Genomic DNA, 22,098 nt, shown 5'->3' with positions numbered 1-22,098 from the left:
TAAATGCAACAACTTTTTTTTTTAAAAACAAAAGCTCTTCCAAAATATTTAGACTTTACGTATGTGCAAAAACATCTTTTACAATTTTTCTACATTATAACAACTATTTTTGTTAACTTTGCTGAGAATGCCTAGGTTTAATTTGTTCTCGGATACAACTATGAGGCAAGTATTGCCACTTGCCTGTGTCAGGACTCAAACACAAAATACATTTATAAAATAATACCATAATCTGTATAATGGCTAGAAGAATTGAATATAAATTCTGACATAAAAAAAAACTGGCAGAATCACAAATAAAATATTTTTAAAGTTAATTTTGTAAGCTTGAGTGTCCACGCAAAATTAGCAAATGTGATTACAGCAAATTGTTCTAATCATAATGATCGTCTGATTTTTTTTATTCATTGCAGGATTCATAAATGATAGGGTAAAAGCCAACAAATATAAAAATGGAAACAATCCTGCACTTAAGTGGTGCATTTTATCTTTAATATATCCTTAGATTTTAATGCAACTTATAAAACAAATGATGTTCACTGTTAGGTTTAATTGCTTCTGGGTTCATTTTATATAAACATACCAAAAAACAAAAAGTGGTATGTGATTTGTGAAAAAAAAAGTTTCTACCTACCTTTTAGTTATACATACAATAAGGAAGACAATGAATTTTTTTTTTCTTTATTCATTCAAGGAATTCAAATATTGAAGGCAAGGCCTTGATCCATAATTAACATCAAGAAAGTGGTGAGTTGCCTTCTTGAACCACTGCAGTCAATGTGGTACAGCTATACACATAGCGCTGTTAAGGAAAGGAGCTTTAAGTTTTAAACACAGCAATAGTGGGTTGAAAGTCAGGAAAGTATGTGGCTTGGACAGGAACTTTGCAAGAAATAGGGTTGACTTGCATCTGCGGTATTGGTTCTTCTAGATGGAAGAGGTCAGGGATTTGGAGGCTGTTGCAGCAAGAAACTTGGTGAATTGCTGCCATTCATCTTCTACATGATCCACACAGTCTTAGCACGGAGTAGTGGCAATGAAAAGAGGCAGTGGATGGGATATCAATAAAGAAGGCTGCTGCGTCCAGAGGGTGGCTGGTTCTTGAGTGTTGTTGGAGCTGCAGTCATCCAGGCAAATGGATTAAGCCTGGCACCTTTTTCCCCTCTCCGTTGTGGAATCTATTCAGTAATGCCGGACGTGACCGTTGAAGAAAATGATCAGAATTTAATTCACCCTTGGAGCAGGTTGGGTGGTGGACGGAAAATAGGCATGAATGCAGTGGGAAATGGAGTACAGCCTTCTTGCTCAGAGGCTAATGGAAGCCTGTGGCCTCTTAAGCATCTTATCCATCTGTCACTGATATTCTACTGCTCACCTGACAAAGTTTCTCTACAGACTGAGCTGGTTCCTCCTTGATTGGCACCTGGTGCCGAACAAATGAACACTCTGCTATAAGGGCCACTCCTTGCTGAAGTAATCACCACCATCTTCAAAACTAACTATCCCATCCACCCCCCTTTTGTAACCAGCTTAATCACTCTCTGCTAGTTGACCTATTTGCTTCTCTTGCGACATCTCCTTCATGACTGCTCCTGTGGGAACAATACTGACCATTGCGGGGACTGACAGTCTTCCAAGCCTCTCATTGGTTGACAATTCTGGAAAGCCTGGGAACATTGATGGCAAAGAGTTAATCGCTCCCTCACTGACATTTAACCACACTGGGGCTCTGAAAATGCGTTGCAGTCATGTTTTCATCAACTATCTGCTGGTGGAAAAGGCCAACACTGTGACCATTAAATTCAGCCCAATGTGTCTGCAAAATGAATACAGATTTCGATATAGCTTTACTTATGAATCGTTCATAACATTTGCACCCTGGTTTTCAACAGTACAATACATTTTCCTATGTACATTTCACACAAAATTTAGAAATCTAAGAAAGCTTAACTATTAGAACAACTGGGAGAGATTCCAACTGAAATAAAAGTTCTTGCACATAAATAGTATCAGCTGCTTTTGAGCTGCTCATAATGCTCTGCAGTTACATATACTAATCACATTTACTAATGCAATAATAATTTTTGAGAAAATTCTTCTTTTAGAAAATGGTAAAATCATACAAGTAGAATTGTTTCATAGAGCAAGGTCTCATGACTCAAAGAGTTTCATATATGAACAAAAGAAACATTTCAAAACTGCTTTATTATATATGAGCTAGTCATAATGCTAAGGAACAGCAGTGTAAGTTGTTTCTTCACATTCTACATTTAACATTTATGGTAGAAGTTGAAAGAGATTTTCAGCCCAATTATGCTGGCAGTAAAATTCTGCTGATTTTTTTGAATAAATTATAACTTGCCAAAACAACATTTGCTTTTAGAAAAGCACAACATTTAAAAATAAACTCTGCAAGAAAAAGTTCAACCTCTTTAAATATGAGATTAACAGGGCATATGGCATCATAATCATTTACTTCACCTTGTTGTGTTCAATTACTACAATCAACATACCAGTTTCCAAATTAATCATAACACAGTAATTTCATTAGTTACACAGCAGGCATTTAAATTATTAGCATAACAACAGTTTGCACACAATTAAACTTTATTTGAACCTTAAAATTTGCAGACTGGAACATTAGAACAAGATTCAATAAAGTGAAACAGACAAGACAGAAAACAGTGCTTACAGTTACTTGAAGGCACACACGGGACAAGAGAGGGAGCAGAGGAATATCGCCCTCATTTTCCATTTTGAGTTTGTTTACAATTAATTAACTTGTAATAGCAAGGCTTAGAAGCAATGAAAATATACTGGCTAAATATTCAGTAAAGATGTTACACAAAGCCAGTGTAAAGACTCAAGCAACTAGAGTTCTTAGTGATGCAGAAGCACTGAAAAACAGAAATAATACATCAATGAAATGAAGAAAGATAATTACAATAATGAGGAAATAATTTAATTAAACACTTAGCTGCTTCTTGATTTTCACATCTGTGGCAAGAGGATAGATTATATTGTTAATAAGATGATGTTATCTTTATGATAAAATAAATTGGGAAACAGCTAGTGCCATAGAGTGGGTGAGAACTCCCTCTCCTGGCTAAGGACAGACAAGCTTTGCAAGGCCTTCAATCCAGTTTTTAAAATCCCTTCATGTATAATAGAGCATCAATGTAGGTAGATGTTTGCCTGCAAGGGAGGGGATTGGGGGTGGGGCGGGGGGGAAGAATGCAGACAAAAGAAAGGATTGAACAAATAATTATGAAGTATATAGAAAACTACTGCCATCTAGTGTTTTCTTACAATATCCTTATTATGTTAGTGAACTCCATTATCAAAGTGGTGGTTATTTGATTCATTTCAATTCTATTCAGAAAAAACTTATAAAACCTTTTTTTCCAAACTAACACTTCTTCTGGAATATCTACAACCTTTGCATCCAATAGTTATTTTAATCTATTGCTCTAAATTCACCACTTTTGAATCAGTCAGTATTTTGCTCCACAAAGCCAGAGTTAATCTCTGCAACAAACCACCTCCACTATTTCTTTATATATTTTGTTACTTCTAAAAAATTAGAAAATTATTTCTGAACATTAAATCATTAATTGTGCTAGACTTTTAATGTATTAGGTAAATCCAAATTATATTAATTTTGTTTCCCACTAAATAGCTTACTAATGGAAAAATGCTATGAGATCTAATTAGTAACTTAATAAGTAACTTATATTTTCTAGAAAAGCCCAGCAATCGCTTGTGTGAATATTTATCAAATATACATTGCTACAGATTTACTGTAGGATTTTTCAGTTCAAATGTTGTAGGAAGTACTTTTATTGTGGAATGGTCAATTTCCACTTAGCGTTATAATTTATGAATTACAGATAGAGTATTTCTTCATTAAGTTACTTTTCATGAATATGTGACATGAAATATTCACATTTATTCACAGGAAGAAGTGCATAAAATCAATGAAACTCAGAAATTTGTCCAAAGCATTTTCCCCCTCGTTTGGATTTTTGATAGCTCATCCCAGAAAGATACTGAAGTCTGTCTCTGAAATATGCAAACACCCAAAAACTATTTCAAAACTACAGGATGGCACCTTGACAAGAATGCTTTCTATATAAATGATATGGGAATAAGGTACTGATGGTCTATTATACAGTGATTCAATTAAAATGTACTTACCCAGACCTTCTCAAATGTCATACATCTCCATTAGGTAGTCTTTGGGCACCAAGCCAATATTATCCTTCATTTGTCCTATCCACCACCCATGTGAATTATATTCCTAAAATAACAAATATACACATCAGTATAACTGTTAAGATTTAAACATGATAGGTTAGCAGAATAATGCATTTACTTTTACAACAAACTTAAATATAGTTTTACATTGTATCAAAAATTGATTCAAAAAGCTATAATAGTTATAAACATTGAGATACTTAACGTTTAGAATAATCCAACTTGCCATTACATGGATTCTTTTGCAAACTGTCCAGCATTATGCCGCACTTGAATGTGATTGTATTAATAGAAAAATATAATGTAAAATGGTAGACACTTAGTTTGAAATTCTATTATGATTTTAAAGACTGAAAATAATCAGAATGTTTGAAATAATATCACAGTGCTTTGTTATTTTACTTGTGGAAGTACTGAAATTAAAAATAGTTGGATTCATTAGATATTTGGATGCTAGATGAAAACATATCAAGAAAACACCATCACAGAAATGAACCATTCCAATTATTTTGTTTGCTATGGTTTTAGAAATTATGCTATTTTATACTCAACAAAGTCAATGTCAGATATTTTAAACTGTTTTGCTTATTACCAAAATTCTGCAAAACTACAATTCTGCACCAAAACACCATCATGCACTGGAGGTTTGTGCATTCACAATTTAGTCAGAGAGCTAATGTACATATACCAAAACTCCTAACTAATACACACTGGTAAAATATTTCAAACATACAGGGAAATTAGATTTTCACTTTAAAAATAAATGTAAAAGATGCTAAAAACCCAAAACTTTTACCAAGCGATTTGGAAAAAACCCCATTTCTAACACAGGAAAAAATATTCCTAAGAAATTAGGTGAACTGTTGAGGCATGTTATTTCTAAACATGTTTTATCATGAGCAACTTCATCAGAAAAAAAGATAATCAACATTATTTTTAACATTAGCATAGATGCTAAAAGTTGTAAAATTCTTAAAAAGGTGGACTATATTTCAATCTATTATGCAAACATATTTTTGATAAATTTGAGGCATGAACATTCATTTATATTTATATCTAATTCCAATAGAGTAACTAATATTAGTTTTAGAGTTGAATTTTATCTTCATTTTGAAATAACTTCATGTGAATTATTTAACAGACTGAATAACAAACCACCAGTAGATTTGGGGAAATACAGGTGTAGCTTTATCTACAATTAAAAAGAGTATATTAACTTAAAATGCAATGAAAGTCTATTGAAAGTGGAATTGACTTGAAGAGGAGTTAGGACTAATGCAGCTTTTACACATTACTTGCATTTAAATTTCAATGTCAACATAGTTTATTCAGTAAAAAGGAACAGAACTTGGGTTTCAAACTACCCAGGTTCAACTCAAGTGAGGAAAATTCAGCTTTGTATCATGTTTAATGTTTTTTTAAATTACTCTTTCAACGAACAGGTCAGAAAATTAACAAACTAACTACAAAAAGTAATAAAAACATGATATACAAGAGCTGAAAAATTTTCAGCCTCTGCAGTCAAAACAAGAGTATGATATTTCACATATTTACAAAATTTATTTAGCATGGTATAGTTATATTACAATTGGCTGTGTCATGAAATATGGTAAGTTACAATCAGATTTTACAGAAAGAAAATATTGGAGAACTGCATTGCTGTATAACAGAATGTATATGCAATTTTATTTGACCTCTTTTGTGGTTTAAATTAAGTTAACCAACAGATTATTAGTGATTGCGTTGTATCCATATATAGACGTACACAATACTTAAATGTCATCTAAAATACTTCAGTAAAACAAAACTTACAAAAGCTGAAACATTTTCAGAAGTATTATTAGAGTGTAAGTACCATGACACAATTTTGATAAGACATACTTTGCCTGCTGAATACATATTTTTACTTCCAACAAACTTTTATGTTATGAATTTAGATACGTAGAACAGCTCAAACATTACTGTCTTGAGTTTATGTTTTGCTTTCCTTTAAAGCACTCTTTTTTATGGAGAGTTTTGATAAACAGCACAGAAATCTAAAAAAACTGTGATTTTACTTAAAAGGGTGACATTCTATCAGTGAAAAACCAAGGGCACAGATAATTGCAAACTTCCAAAGGTTCTTACTCCTGCAGTCTAATTGTGTGTTCTCACAACCCTAAAGATAGATATTCAGGCAGAAAAAAGCATTACAAATTAATCCATTCAATCTTATACTTTATCATTACTATTCAAGACATGAGCCCTTGGAGCAAAATAGCATTCCAATTAAGCCAATTAAATCTATATCTTGAATTTTAACAAATATATCTGACATATGTAATGCCATTCAGTCCATTATAATACTGCTTGTACCTTTTTAAATAAAACTTGAATAACTCAGATTTTTTTCATACAAAATACATAAAATGAGTATTCACAGATTTAATCAGTTTTGTTTCAATTTGTAGTGTAAATTCTATAAATCTAAATCTGTCTTCTGGACAGATACCAGGTAATTTTTGCAGTGTTGTACAGTATATGTTGTTTTGTAAATATTGAAAATGTTAAAAAATAAACAAGTTTAGCGCAACGAGAAATATCATCCAAACAAAATCTATTTTTTAATGCCAAAATACTATGAAAAGTTCATCACTGAAGCCCTAATTTCTACAGATGTCAATTGCAGAAGCTGGAACAAAAATATTAGAAACTTTTTGACAGACATTCAACATCAGTATATGACAAGTGAAGTATATATTTATCAGTATGAAATGCACAGAACAGAATTTAAATAAGAATCGATTGTCAGATACAAATAAAAGTGATGGTCAAAAATAAATTAATTTGCAATCTCTGTAAATCTTGTTTTTTTTCTTGTATAGAATGTAAATATTAAAATGAGGATTTTTCAAAACTGAGCCACTTGCAGGTAGCATTAGTTGGAGACATCTCTATGCTTTTGATGATGCACCTTTTTGGCGCCATTTTGCAAGAATTAACATTAAAAATTAAAGGTGTGCAACAGGTCAAACCAATATATTTCCTTTCTAAAGCAAAAGATATTTAATAGCTTCTGCACAGTGTTCTGTAAGAAGTGCAAACCCCAAGTCAGATCCCCAGACATCATGCTTCAGTTCAGGTATGTATAAGTCAGCCATCTGGTATTTCTCACTGTATAAAACCTTGATGTTATCATAGAAAACAGAGGCACACAGCTATACATTTAGGAAAACTATTTTTTAAAAAGTAAAATTAACAGCATCTGAACATCCATGAGCCTATAGCTTCTTTATAAAAGATGTGATATCAGTTTATAATGCACAAAAACATTTTTATCTTAATTCAATTTGTAAAGTGAACTTATACAATCACCTCTGCTATGGGCAAAAGGTTTATTTTACCAACATTTGATAAGGCTTAGGTATTGGTGCCACAAAGCCTTTTAGATTCATGTAGCGGTCTCAGCTATCCAAGGTTGTAGTGCTGCTTCCAGCATCAATACACAAACAAAATAATACTAGACAGAAGCGATTACGGCATGTCAAACTGGTAGCAGGCTGAAAATCATGCCTTTAATTGGGAATGCACCTCTTCTACAAAAAAAACTACCAAAAAAGTGACTGTGGGTGATGCGTTTGGCTTTTATGAAAACAGATGTTTAGCACTTTTCTATTAAGAATTGTACTATATATTTCAAACTTGCACTTATGAAATTTTTTGCAGAAACTAAAGAAAATAACTCAAATTCTTGAACAACTCTTTGTTTCCCACTGGCACATCGGTATTACATTTAAGACAGTGAAAACATGACAGTTTGTTATGCATGACGACAGCTAAAAATATAAATGATTCCTATAGTCGGAAGCATTATATTAATGTTTTTATGGTGTCCTGAAATTAATCTGTGTACAGAATGAAGTCCATTGCTAAATAATGTCTTGAATGGAATTAGCAATTATAAAAGTATTCTAATATTTCACTCCAGTGGCAGTTTGTAGTTAGCTTATGGCAGGTCCCTTTCACACATAAACACTTAATGAATTTTCAATTAATTAAAATAAAGAGTTCAATATTTAAAAGGGTTTAAATACAGGTGGCATAAAACAGGAAATGACACTGACATTTTAATATGGTACCCTACTAACAAGATTAAAATTAATGCACCAAATACCCAGCTTTTATAAACTTACCCTTCACAGCAAGAATGTCAAAGGAAAATTGGACTTTAACATTCCAGTATGCTTTCCAGTTAATATTATTTGATGACACGATTTAAAATATTTTAGTGCAATTAGAGATAATATAAAATAACCTGCATCTTCATACTAAACTTTTCAGTCTTTGGCATTATACAGATAATTTTCTACTTTTACACCATTATGACGAATAATAGCATCCTAAAGAGATGAAATTTGAAACTTGAACAGCATTTTCTGAACCAAAGAACAGGTAATCCAAGGTGACACCACATGAATTAGGTCCCTCAAGTATTACTCTTACAGGTGATAGCCCAAAGGTACAATGCAATTTTTCACAACCAGTAACCTGATCAAGCACGAGTAAAGTTACAAGTTTGTCATGTCTGACATGAAGGTCATTTTTTTTTAAAAAAGACAGCAGTGTAAGAAATGAACAAATAGAAAATAAAAATACCTTGATAACATCTACAGTTCACAGACTGACAAAAGTTAGCACTGCACTTATATTTTATATTTCTGAAATATCTTCCCCTCAAATTTGACACACATGATATAGAGTGGATTTCAGAGATATGGTACACAACACGCGATCTTATGGTGTGACAAATTGTAAAATGTATGCAAGGTCTTCTAAGACGTTACTTCAGACTACTGAATGGTCAATTCCTTTGTTAAAAAAAATTGCTTAGCTACAAAAGAATGCAGTTATCCAACAGCAGTTATACAACTTTCTAGTCACTTAATGATATGGGAACAATTTACATGCTGGAGTTCTACATACACAACTTTTTGTTTTCTATATAATTTAATAGATTACGTTTTTGCCTCATTAGAGGGTATATTTTCTCTTTTATTCCAGCAAAAGATATGGCATTAGAAGGTAAGGGAAGTTCAATCCCATGGTATTGGACACACTGGTCATTAGATCTGTGAATAACTTTACTATGTATGAATATTACATTTATGTTTATTGCTACTGAAGGTATGCATAAATTTTACAAGCATTTCAACTATTGCATTAGAAAGCATATGCAGACCCCTATTTTCACAATGTATTGACAGAGTGAAATTTAATATAAATACTAAGATCAGTAACTCTTCAAAATAAAATTTTCATTCAAAAACTTTAGCAGCATTTTCTCTATTAATGTAACAAATTAGCTGATTTTTCAAAAACAAATTAGGAAACATCCACAACATGTACCAGATGGTAGAAAAGTAAACAGATTTAGGGGAACAAATAGAACAGCACAGAAATATACACAAAATGTGACAGTTCAGTTCAGTGATGCTATATTCTCCATTAATACAAACAAAACAGGCCTCGATTGGTTCTTTACTTTCATTTAATTGAATGAATATTTTGATTATGTTTTTATTACTTGATCACTCCTACGCATTTCCAATTTTTCAGTGAATTGCTTGCACAGCTATTCAAAACAAAACACTTCAAGCAAGGAGTAAATGTTAAACCCTGTTCATGTTAATACATTCCACAACATAAGAATGACTGTTGTTTAGAGAATTTTGATGAAATGCTATAGGCTAAGCTGGCAGTGAAAAAAAACATAGCAACGATGCATAAACCTACAGTAGTAACAATTATTCCACACCATTATGTAGTCATCATTTAAAATAAAATGTATTTGAATGCTCCAATCCTTTGGTTAATTTCTAAAAGAAAAGTTACGTATGAGGAAATGAGTTCTTACAATTTTCAGGGCCACGTAAAACCATGGATTGAATCTACCAGAAATGGACAATGCATTAACGTGTTTTTTGAAAAGTTTCCCTCCTTGAGCTCTCGTGGACTTTCTCAATGTTTCCAAACCTACCACATTATCTATGCACGACATCGTGAGGGTGCCCTGTTCATCGTATTCTCCCAGTCGCCACAGGCATAGGCTACTACTGGGATCTCTTATTATTCCTGGCACAGCTTTAGACAATTCTGCCAGACTTGGTCAGGTGGAGGTAAATTGGCAACTTACTTTACTGATAGAGGCCTGGAGATCCTGGTGAACAAGGATGCATGGGGTCACTATCCATGTAGGGTGTCAAGATGTTGGTGACTAATGCAAATTTGAAGGAGCAAGCAGCAAGTGGAGTCACCAAGTAACCGATCTGACTTTCATATTGGGAATGATTTTCAACTAGTTTTTATTTGCTGGATAAGAAAATGGGAAACTGCATATTCAATGAGAGAGGACAATGGAAAAATGAGGATATTTATGAATGTTTTAACATCTTAGTAGGCCTCTTGCCATTCAATAGCATGAATCTCAACTTGCCGTTCAACTGTTGGTTGGGAATTGGACTTTCTGCTCTCGGTGGGACACTCCCTACTCGTTATCTCTGTGACAATTCTCTTAACTTTCTAGCCATTTCCCATGGCATTCAACAGCTGGAAAGATTTCACTCGAACACTACATACTTTTGAAACAATCATTTTGATAACAAACTGAACTACGGTCACTCAGAAGAACCTTCATGATATACCTAATGAAAATGAAAAAAAGTAGTTTGTATAATAACTCACTTTACTACTCTTTTATATAGCAAAGTTCTTTCCCAAATTTATGCTTTTTCCTTTTAATTTCTGATTTGGCTATCCTTTCTTATTCAGTTGTGGGAGTGTAGTCTGGGTCAGCATTTACTGTCCATCCTCAGTCACCTTGAGAAAATGGTGTTGGCTTGTCTCCTTGAATTGTTGCAAGTCATGCAGATACACTCTGTGTTGTGGTGGCCTGGTGAATTACTGCAGTACATCTTGTGAATGGCACACACTACTGTCACTGTATATCACTGGTAAGGATGATTAACTATTTAAGGTTTTGGATGGGCGCTAATCAACACTTTGAGGAATATTGAGAACAATTAAATTGCAAATTCCAACAGAATGTCTTTGTTCCAAGTATTTGCATTTGCTAGACCGAACATTGTTAAGTTACACAAGGGACGGGAATTCGTGGCCTCACAATATATACCAAGTAAGCTGTCGGAGTCGGCAAATGGTCACAAACATTTCACCTTCACTTGGTAACATTTTCCAGCAGAGATCATTCAGGAACTGGGAACTATCAGAGTTTTGTTCCCTTTATGCTTAATGGCCACCCCAAAAATTTGTATCGTCCTCATATTGACCAACTGGACTAAAATTAACTCACTAACACAAAATGGATCAAAATTACATGCTTGTTAATTTATTGTATACCATTATCAGTTTCCATTGAGTTCAAAGTGTTGAATATCTGCAAAAAATTTCATATAATCTATTGAAATGAATATTCAATGTAAATGTTCAATGAAATGTAAATTAAGAATCTCCAAATTTCGATTCATCACTACAATACTGTATCTCAGTTCTCATTAAAATAATTGCAATTTAAAACTGCCACTGTCTCCACATTAGTATCATTGCATAGTGATCCCAATGTTGGACTGTTTACAGAATGATTAGTATTAAAAAAATCTGACAGCTCAAGATGTCCATAAGAAAGTACAGCATACAAGTAAACAACATAACTATGTCAGCAGCGTTATGGAAGTAGAATGAACCAAGTCATCACAGACCATGATTTCACTAAAACAGTGCGATTGCTGGCAACCTCCATATGACTGCTGTTCGATTTCATTAAAAGCACAATATTGATAGTGGTGATTCAAGAAACTTGCAAACAGCATGAATATTCAGAAGCAGACTAGTTTTTATTTGGAGACAGTGGTGGAAACGAGTGCTACCTCAACTGCTGTTTTTATAGCAGAAAAAAACTGAACAACTTGGTGATTTCCATTTTAAAAATCTTTTAATTTTTAACTTGAATTACTTAACATAGAATTTTTAAAATTTTGCTCAGATAATAATATATGCTCAGTTTATTTGAATTCACCACTATTGGTCTATTTTATAGGTTGAAGCAAGGCATTTTAATATTTAGAATGTTACAACAAAAACATGGTAGGAAATCAAATGAGCTTCACTTGAATAGAATTGCCAGGTATGGTTCTGAACAGGATCCATATTAGTGCCTTGCGACTTTTTCACTTCATTGAGACCCAAGTGGCTTGAGGGGATTGACAGAATGAATGAAATTAGCGTAAGAAGTTGTAAGAAATTAGTGGAGCTGAAAGTTGGTAGAACTCCAGGACGAGATGGTCTTCATCCCAGAGTATTGAAGGAGGTGGCTATAAAGTCAGCAAAAATGTTATTAATTATCTTCCAAAATTCTACAGATTCCAGAATGATTCCTGTGGCTAAGAAGCCCCTGATTTAAGGGAGCAAAAGAGAAAGCAAAACTACAGACTTGTTATAGCTTTACAGCAGTAAGTTACCATTATTTAACTTGCACCAATAGCTGGGAAAATACTATAATCTATTATGGAGGTTAGGATAAATGTTAGGACACCTGTTGATAATGATTTGCAAATGGAAAATTGCATTTAAACATTTTTTTAAAACTGTTACTAACATATTGATAAAGGAGTGCCAATAAACAGTGAATAGTTAGATTTTTCAGAAGGTCTTCGATAATGTCCCAACAGGAAGCTGGTTGTAAAGATTAATGCAGATGGGTCAGCAGGTAATGGATTAATGACCTGGTTTAACGATTGACTAACGGGCAGAAAACAGCAGGTGCAAATGGGTTATTGTTGTACATGAAGGCTGTAACAAGAATCAGTACTTGTGCCCCAACAGTTCATAAAACATATCAATCGTTTGGAGGTTGCGGCCAAATGTGATATTTCGAAATTTGCAGATACAAAGCTAAACAGGAATATGCATCTTGAGAAGGATATAAAGCAGCTTCAGGAAGGTTTGGACAGACTTAGTGAATGGACAAGAACATTGTCGATGGAATATAACACAGAAAAATGTGGGGTTATCAACTCTGGTAGAAGAAACAGGTGTGGAGTGTATTTCTTTAAAGAAAAGAGGTTGAAATGTGTAGACGTACAAAAGGATCTGGGTACCCTTGTTGATAAGATACTGAGCGTCAGCAGACCTCTTTGGTACAGAATTCCTAGGATCCACAACCAGAGTAAAAAATGTTCACCTTATTTCAAACATAAATGACAACCCCCTGATTTTTGACTTATACCCAATTCTAGACTCTCCAACTGCGAAACATCTTACCTGCATTTACCCTGTCTATCTCTTAAGGATTTCATAAATTTTAGGAAGATCACCTCTTATTCTTTGAAACTCTAGAAAATACAGATTAATTTGCTCAATCTCTCTTCATACATCCTCCGCTATATCGATGGCTGTATCGGCGCTGCCTCGTGCTCCCACGAGGAGGTTGAACAGTTCATCCTCTTTACCAACACCTTCCATCCCGACCTCAAATTTACCTGGACCGTCTCAGACTCCTCCCTCCCCTTCCTAGACCTCTCCATTTCTATCTCGGGTGACCGAATGAACACGGACATTTACTATAAACCCACCGACTCCCACAGCTACCTAGACTCCAAACCTGCCCCCTGTATAAACGCCATCCCATATTCCCAATTCCTTCGTCTCCGCCGCATCTGCTCCCTAGGAGGACCAGTTCTAATACCGAACAACCCAGATGGCCTCTTTCTTCAAAGACCGCAATTTCCCCCCACACGTGGTCGACGATGCTCTCCACCGCATCTCCTCCACTTCCCGCTCCTCCGCCCTTGAGCCCCAACCCTCCAATCGCCACCAGGACAGAACCCCACTGGTCCTCACCTACCACCCCACCAACCTCCATATACATCGTATCATCCGTCGTCATTTCCGCCACCTCCAAACGGACCCCACCACCAGGGATATATTTCCCTCCCCTCCCCTATCAGCGTTCCGAAAAGCCCACTCCCTCCGTGACTCCCTCATCAGGTCCACACCCCCCCACCAACCCAACCTTCACTCCCGGCACCTTCCCCTGCAACCGCAAGAAATGCAAAACTTGTGCCCACACCTCCCCCCCTTACTTCCCTCCAAGGCCCGAAGGGATCCTTTCATATCCGCCACAAATTCACCTGCACCTCCACACACATCATTTACTGCATCCACTGCACCCGATGTGGCCTCCTCTATATTGGGAAGACAGGCTGCCTACTTGCGGAACGTTTCAGGGAACACTTCTGTGACACCCGAACCAACCCAACCACCCCGTGGCTCAACACTTCAACTCCCTCTCCCACTCCACCAAGGACATGCAGGTCCTTGGACTCCTCCATCGCCAGACCATAGTAACACGATGGCGAGAGAAAGAGTGCCTCATTTTCCACCTAGGAACCCTCCAACTGGATTTCTCCAGTTTTCTCATTACTCCTCCCCCCACCTCGTCTCAGTCCCAACCCTTGAACTCAGTACCACCTTCCTAACCTGCAATCTTCTTCCTGACCTCTCCGCCCCCACCTTGGCCTATCACCCTCATCTTAACCTCCTTCCACCTATCGCATTTCCAACGCCCCTCCCCCCTACCTTTTATCTTAGCCTGTTTGGCACACTTTCCTCATTCCTGAAGAAGGGCTCATGCCCGAAACGTCGATTCTCCTGCTCCTTGGATGCTGCCTGACCTGCTGCTCTTTTCCAGCAACACATTTTCAGCTCTGATCTCCAGCATCTGCAGTCCTCACTTTCTCCGATAAGATACTGAAGGCTAACTTGCAGATGCAGCAAACTGTTAAGGCAGCTAATGGACTTTTAGCTTTAATTACAAGAGGATGAGTATCCAGGAGTAATGAAGTTGTGCTTCAATTATACAGGAACTTGGTGAGAACACACCTGGAGTAGTGTGTGCAATTTTGCTCTCCTTATCTCCAGAAAGGTATTATTGCCAGAAAGTGCAAAGGTTCCTGGGGCGGTCCTATGAAGAGAGATTGAGCAAATTAATCTGTATTTTCTAGAGTTTCAAAGAATAAGAGGTGATCCTACTGAAATTTATGAAATCCTTAAGAGATAGACAGGGTAGATGCAGGTAAGATGTTTCGCAGTTGGAGAGTCTAGAATTGGGTATAAGTTAAAAATCAGGGAGTTGTCATTTATGTTTGAAATAAGGTGAACATTTTTTACTCTGATGGTTGTGGATCCTTGGAATTCTGTACCAAAGAGGTCTGCTGACGCTCAGTCTTTGAAAATGTTTAAGGTAGAGATTGATAGATTTTTGATTATTAGTACAGTAATGCCTTATGGGAATGAGGTGAGTGATAAACATTGAAGTGTTCAATCAGTAGATCATATTCAATGGTTTGGCAAGCTTGACAGGCTGAATGGCGTGCTCCTATTTCTCGGTTTCTGTGGGAAGCTTTTCAAATACTTCATTGGTCAATTTACCTGGAAACATTAAAAAAGTGTCCAATTCAGCATATTATCTTGCTGCTTATTGAATAAACTGGTTGTCCATTCTAATTCAACCTTCCAGCATGTGATCTATACCCTTACAGGTTAGAGAGTTCCAGGTGATGATCCAGATTCCTTCTAAATTTGTTGAAGGTTTACGCTTCAACCACCAAATCATGCAGTGAATTCTGGGTACACCTCACTGTCTGGGTGAAAAACATGTTCCTTATGTCCCTTTGATCCTTCCACTGATCACCTCCAACCTCTGCCCCCTGGTAAGTGACCTTTCCACTTGGCGAAGCAGGTCTTCCCTGTCAATTCTATCCAATCTATTTTGTACACAAATTATGTCAGCCACCTCTATTCTAAGGAAAACAACCATTGTCTATTCAATTTTTCATCATAGCTGAAACTTTCAAATCCTGACCACATTCTTACAAATCTCCTCTGTACTCTCTCGAGGGAACTTTTGACCTTTTTGTAATGTGGTAACCAAACAGTATGCAAATCTCTAACCATGGTTTAACCAGCATTTTATATTGTTCCAACAGTATTCAATATGCTGTCCACTTAAAGAAAACATTTGATATGCCTTCTTTTTCCGCTTATCTACCTCTCCTGCTATCTTCAGGAAAACTTGTGGACAAGTACATCATGGTGTGTCACTTCCTTCAACTCTCCCATTTATTGTGCATTTCTTTGCTTTGTTTGCCCTCTCCAAAATGCATAATCCCAGATTTCTCCAGATTGAATTCCACATTTTCACCCATTCAACCAAACCATGAATATTGTTTTGAAATCAACAGCCATCTTCTTCACTTCCCAACCAATTTTGTGCCAGCTACAAATTTCCAAAACTATGCCTCCAACACTTAAATCTAAATCATTAATATATACCACAAACCGCAAGAGACCCAACACTGAACCCTGTATATACCATCAGAAGCCACTTTATATTCATAAAAACATCCATCAACATACACTTTGTTTACTGTCACTAAGATGGGCGGCACGGTGGCACAGTGGTTAGCACTGCTGCCTCGCAGCGCCAGAGACCCGGGTTCAATTCCCACCTCAGGCGACTGACTGTGTGGAGTTTGCACATTCTCCCCGTGTCTGCGTGGGTTTCCTCCGGGTGCTCCGGTTTCCTCCCACAGTCCAAAGATGTGCAGGTCAGGTGAATTGGCCATGTCAAATTGTCCGTAGTGTTAGGTAAGGGGTAAATGTAGGGGTATAGGTGGTTTGCACTTCGGCGGGTCGGTGTGGACTTGTTGGGCCGAAGGGCCTGTTTCCACACTGTAAAGTAATCTAATCTAAAAAAAAAAAGATAATTTTAAATCCATCTCACTACGTTCCCCTATATCCCACGTGGCTTTTTTTCTAACCAGTCTGGCATCTGGGATCTTGTTATGTGCCTTATTAAAATCCATGTGGAGAGCATCCACTGCACGGTCCTCAGCGATTCTCTTTGTGACTTCCTCAATTAAGTTGATAGGAGACAAATATCCCTTAAAAAAAAGTTAAAGGCACACAACACCAGGTTATAGTCCAACAGGTATATTTCCAATCACAAGGTTTTGGAGGGTAACCCCTTCGTCAGGTGAAGTGAAAGAAGCACTCAGACACAATTTATAGGCAGAGAGATTAAGGGCAGAGAGATCAAAAGGTCATAAATGGTGTGAGTGGAATGTCAAATAAGTCTCTGCAGGTGATCAAAAGTGTCAAACGGTGTGAGCAGAGTGTCAACAGCTGAATAAGTGACGACCTATAATCCAATTAAATGAAGCAGAGAGATAATTTTTTAAAAAAGTTAAAATAAGATGGTGGTGGAGATATGCCAAATGACTGGATTTACATGATAGCTATAAGAGTTGCATGCCGAGGTTCTAACCAAAGTAATAAGTAATTCAAAACAGTACAAATTCGTTAAGGTAGAGAGATCACAACAATTTATCAGCTGATGGAATTAAAACAGTAAGGAAGACATTACAGATACAGAACAACGTGGTGGGTCACATGTAGTGAGACATGAACCCGAGATCACGGTTGAGGCTAAATTCTTAGATATGGAACTTGGCTATCAGTTTCTGTTCACTGAGATGCACAGCAATGCAGAATCAAAGGCCACCTTGGAGGATGCTTACCCGAAGATCAGAGGCCGAATGTTCTTCACTGCTGAAGTGTTACCCAATTGGGAGGGAACGTTCCTATTTGGCAATTGTCGCATGGTGTCCATTTATCTGTTGTCGTAACATCTGTCTGTTCTCGCCAGTATACCATGCCTCGGGGCATTCTTGCCTGCATTGTAGGAAGTAGACAACAATCTACAGACAAGGATGTTCCCTCTCAGTCAAGGCACACTTCAGCCTTCAATTTTCAGGTAAGCATCCTCCAAGGTGGCCTTCAAGATACACAAAAGTGCAGAATCACCAAGCAGAAACGGATAGTCAAATTCTGTACCCATGAAGATTGCCTCAGTTGTCATCATAGGTTCACATCCCACTACATGTGACCCCACCACACTATTCTGTATATACATCTTCTTATTGTCCTGTTTGACACCATCACCTTGATAAATTATGATTGCTCTTCCTTAACTAGTTTGTACAGCTCTGGATTATTTACTAGTTTGGCTAGACCTTCAAAATGCGACTCTTATACCTATCATGTTATTCCAATCATTTGGTATGTCTCCACCAGCACATTTTTACATTTTTTTTGTAATTATCTCTCTGCCTCATTTAATTGGATAATAGGTCATCATTTGGCTGGTTATTTAACTGTTGACACCTTACTCACACCGTCTGACACTTTTGACCACCTGCAGAGGCTCATTATTTGACACTCCATTCACACCATTTGTACAATCTTTTGATCTCTCTTCCTATAAATTCTGTATCTGTGTGCTTCTCTCTCACTTTACCTGATAAAGGGGCTATGCTACGAAAGCTTGTAGTTTCAAATAAATCTGGACTATAACCCGGTGTCGTGTGACTTCTGATTTTGTCTACCCCAATCCAATACCAGTACCACCACATCATAAAGCATGCAAACTATCCCTGACTAATGATGCCCTTTCTCAAATAACAGCAAATCTTATCTTTCAGTACTGATTCGCGTAACTTGCCTACCACAGTCAGACTGATCAGCCTACAATTATTTGGTCAATCCCATTCACCCTTTGAATAATGGTACAATGTTCACAGATCTTCCACCTCACCCATTTCTCGTGTTTTGCCTCACTAGGATAGGTTACTGGAAATCAAGTATTGTCCTCGAGTCATCATAAAAGTTAAAGATATGAAGAAGTATACAAAATTTCCAAATTACCCTGTCTTTCAGACACAGGTTGACAGGAGGCATGGACCAAGTTTCTGTTCTTAACAAAAGTTACTACTTATTACACATAAATAGATTCAAACTACAGATAAACAATTATGAACTGTTGACATACAAATCTACTAGTTAAAACTCTAATCCACTTAGAAAACTTCCCCTATTCCACATATGTACAGACACAAATACAAAACATACATGTTATAGGCAAGGGAAAAACTGGGAAAATAATTCAGCAGTACTCCATCTGCAGGGTTTGTGGAGATGATCCATTTCCTGACTAGAATGCTGCCCCTCCACCTTCCCTCTCCACAATCTTTCACTTGTTTGCAGGAGGTACAGGTTGAATGGTTCTCATATGTAAAGTCTTCTGGCTAGCTAAATAAAAGTCACAGCTTACAGAAATTGATTAGGGGAAATAAACTTCAGGCTTGAGATACTTTTTACATTAGAGGAAAGATAACTACTTCCTTTTCAGATGGCTGATGGTTCCTGACCTGAACATTCATACCTCCTAGCTGTTCAGCTATCTGGGAGCCAATCTCAGATTCGTTGGCAAGAGAGGGCCTTTGTCATCGACAAGTGGTCATCATTTCTCAAACCAATTACCTACTTGATGTTGGCCAAACCTCAACTTTTACGCAGCCTTCTGGTTCAAGTTTGTCTGTTACCAGGCTTTCCCCACTGCTTGAACAAATAGCTGTGTTTAAAACATTTGAAGTGAATTTTAGGTAACTTGTTTTTAAAAATTGACTTAATCCTTTGTTTTAAAAACAGTCTTCACCCATTTCATTTCACAATCAAAAACACTAAAAAACAAAAAGAATTGATCTTTACAAGTTGAGAACTGAAAATAATCCTCAGAGCACCCACTGTTGCCTCCTCAACATCTTTTCATAACCTGAAGTATAATTTACCTGGCATTGATGATTTAGTCACCTTCAAGGAGATCAATCCCTCCAGTATATCTCTTTAATCATCAATTGCATATGAATGAATCGAGGAGTGTTTACCAAGCTCTTAATACTGTTAACTCCAAGGTGGGACTCAGAAGAAAAAAAGTACATAAAATGGTTGTCACCTACTTTGCTTTTGGATTCCTTACAATTTCCAATTATTCTTTCCTATGTATTTATTTTATTAATAAATTAGGTAATGATAAAATAACCTTTCAGTATAGAGTGTAGTGCTGGAAAAGCACAGCAGGTCAGGCAGCATCCGAGGAGCAGGAGAATCAATGTTTTGGGCATAAGCCCTTCATCAGGAACGAGGCTTGTGGGTCGGGGCTGAGAGATATATGGGACAGGGGTTGGGGTTGGGGGGGAAAGAGAAGGTAGCTGGAAAAGCGATAGGTGGATGAAGGTGAGGGAGAAGGTGATAGGTCGGTGGGGGGGGGGGGGGGGGGAGTTATAGGTAGGGCCAGAGGGCGATGCTGATTTGGAGGCTTGGGTCTGGGATAATGTGGGGGGAGGGGAAATGAGAAAGCTATTGCACCCGATCTGGCCTCGTCTACATTGGGAAGACAGGACGCTTTCTTGCAGATCGTTTCAGAGGACATCTTTGGGATATCCACACACAACCGCACCGTCCCTTGGCTGAACACTTCAACTCCCCCTCCCACTCTGTCAAGGACAAGCAGATCGTGGGCATCCTCCACCGTTAAACCATTAATACCCAATGCCTGGAGGAAGAACGCCTCATATTCGGCCTTGGGACACAGCAACCACACGGGATAAATGTGGATTTCAACAGCTTCCTCATTTCTCTTCCCCCTCACATTATTCCAGTCCCAAGCCTCCAACTTGGCACTGCCCTCCGGACTCATCCATCACTCCCCCCTCTGACCTATCACCTTCTCCCTCACCTTCATCCACTTATCGCTTTCCCAGCTACCTCCCCCACAACCCACCCCCTCTTCCCATTTATCTCTCAGCCCGACCCACAAGCCTCATTCCTGATGAAAGGTTTGTGTGTGAAACGTCGATTCTCCTGCTCCTTGGATGCTGTCTGACCTGAGGTGCTTTTCCAGCATTACACTCTTGACTCTGATCTCCAGCACCTGCAGTCTTCACTTTCTCCTTTCAGTATGTGATCATAAATTAAGGAATGATTGATAAGTACTTGTCTAAATGACAATGTTAATCATAGTAGGTAAATAAAATTGTCTAATTTGAGATAATCATTGATTTTAACTGGGAACAAATTACTACCGATAAACGTTTTGAAAGTGTCAAGGCACAGAGATACAGAATCATAAAAATGGTATGGCAAAAGTGATAATGAAGGACATCCTTTTCATAATTTCCTGGAACAATGACATGTGCCTTCAGGAATATCCAAAACGTTCCAGGGCTGAACTCAATGAACAGGCTTAAATACAGTGATGTACAATGGTGTGAATGAATTAATCAACTATTTTATTTTATCATCAAGTACTTTGAATGAAATATACTACATTAGTTTAATGAATACGAAAACATGACTAGGTGTATGAAAATAATTCTGCAGATCTCTCCAAAAAGCCTTCACTGATCACTACATATTTTATCCATTACGTCAACTCTTAGGAGAGTGAACTGAAACAAGCAGTGTAGGATTAAAGCAATGCATAGGATGTTGATAGAATTTCAGCAACATCTTGTTTACACTCATTTAGAAGCATTCATTGCATAATGTCGTCCAGTTCACTCAAAAGTTAAATCTTTCTTATCTCTCAATCTTTGCTAAAAAATATCCCAATGCATTTTTGAAATCCAATAGTGAACCTTAAAGTACACATTCATTCTGAACCTCAGTTGATCATCATGCTATAAATGTTCTATTTGGGTGCATTAAATGAATAGAAAAAGCAAATTTTTTTCAACTTCTATACTTCAGTACTGAGGGGAGTGTAATATTAACAAACATATTGTCATTCTGATGAGTCTTTAATCCAAAATTCCATTTGTCTGCTTCACTGCAGTATTTAATGAATTAAAAAGGGGATCCCCTACCGTCCAGGTCAGCATTCCCATC

General features: G+C 36.9%; 1 protein-coding gene across 4 annotated transcripts in view; it reads right to left on the bottom strand.

Moving 5' to 3' along the window:
- Positions 1-660: 660 nt before the first annotated feature.
- The window catches only part of skap2 (src kinase associated phosphoprotein 2), a 277,534-nt gene continuing 256,096 nt past the window's right edge, over positions 661-22,098 (bottom strand). For 2 of the 4 annotated variants that reach the window (XM_043689567.2, XM_043689565.2), the window contains exons 12-13: positions 4,198-4,300; positions 661-3,195 (exon numbers count right to left, since the gene is read on the bottom strand). In XM_043689567.2, the coding sequence (XP_043545502.1) occupies positions 4,208-4,300 (93 nt within the window). In that variant the 3' untranslated portion in view covers positions 661-3,195; positions 4,198-4,207. The remainder of the gene's footprint in view (positions 3,196-4,197; positions 4,301-22,098) is intronic. The other 2 variants (XM_043689566.2, XM_087986971.1) reach the window with 2 other exon arrangements.

Source organism: Chiloscyllium plagiosum, unplaced genomic scaffold (assembly GCF_037043375.1).
Source record: "Chiloscyllium plagiosum isolate Xiang-an unplaced genomic scaffold, Cpla_swu_hap1 HiC_scaffold_5, whole genome shotgun sequence".
In the NCBI taxonomy this organism is placed as follows: Eukaryota; Metazoa; Chordata; class Chondrichthyes; order Orectolobiformes; family Hemiscylliidae; genus Chiloscyllium; species Chiloscyllium plagiosum.
The sequence above is the reverse complement of the archived record's forward strand: the minus strand, read 5'-3'. Positions and strand labels throughout refer to the sequence as shown.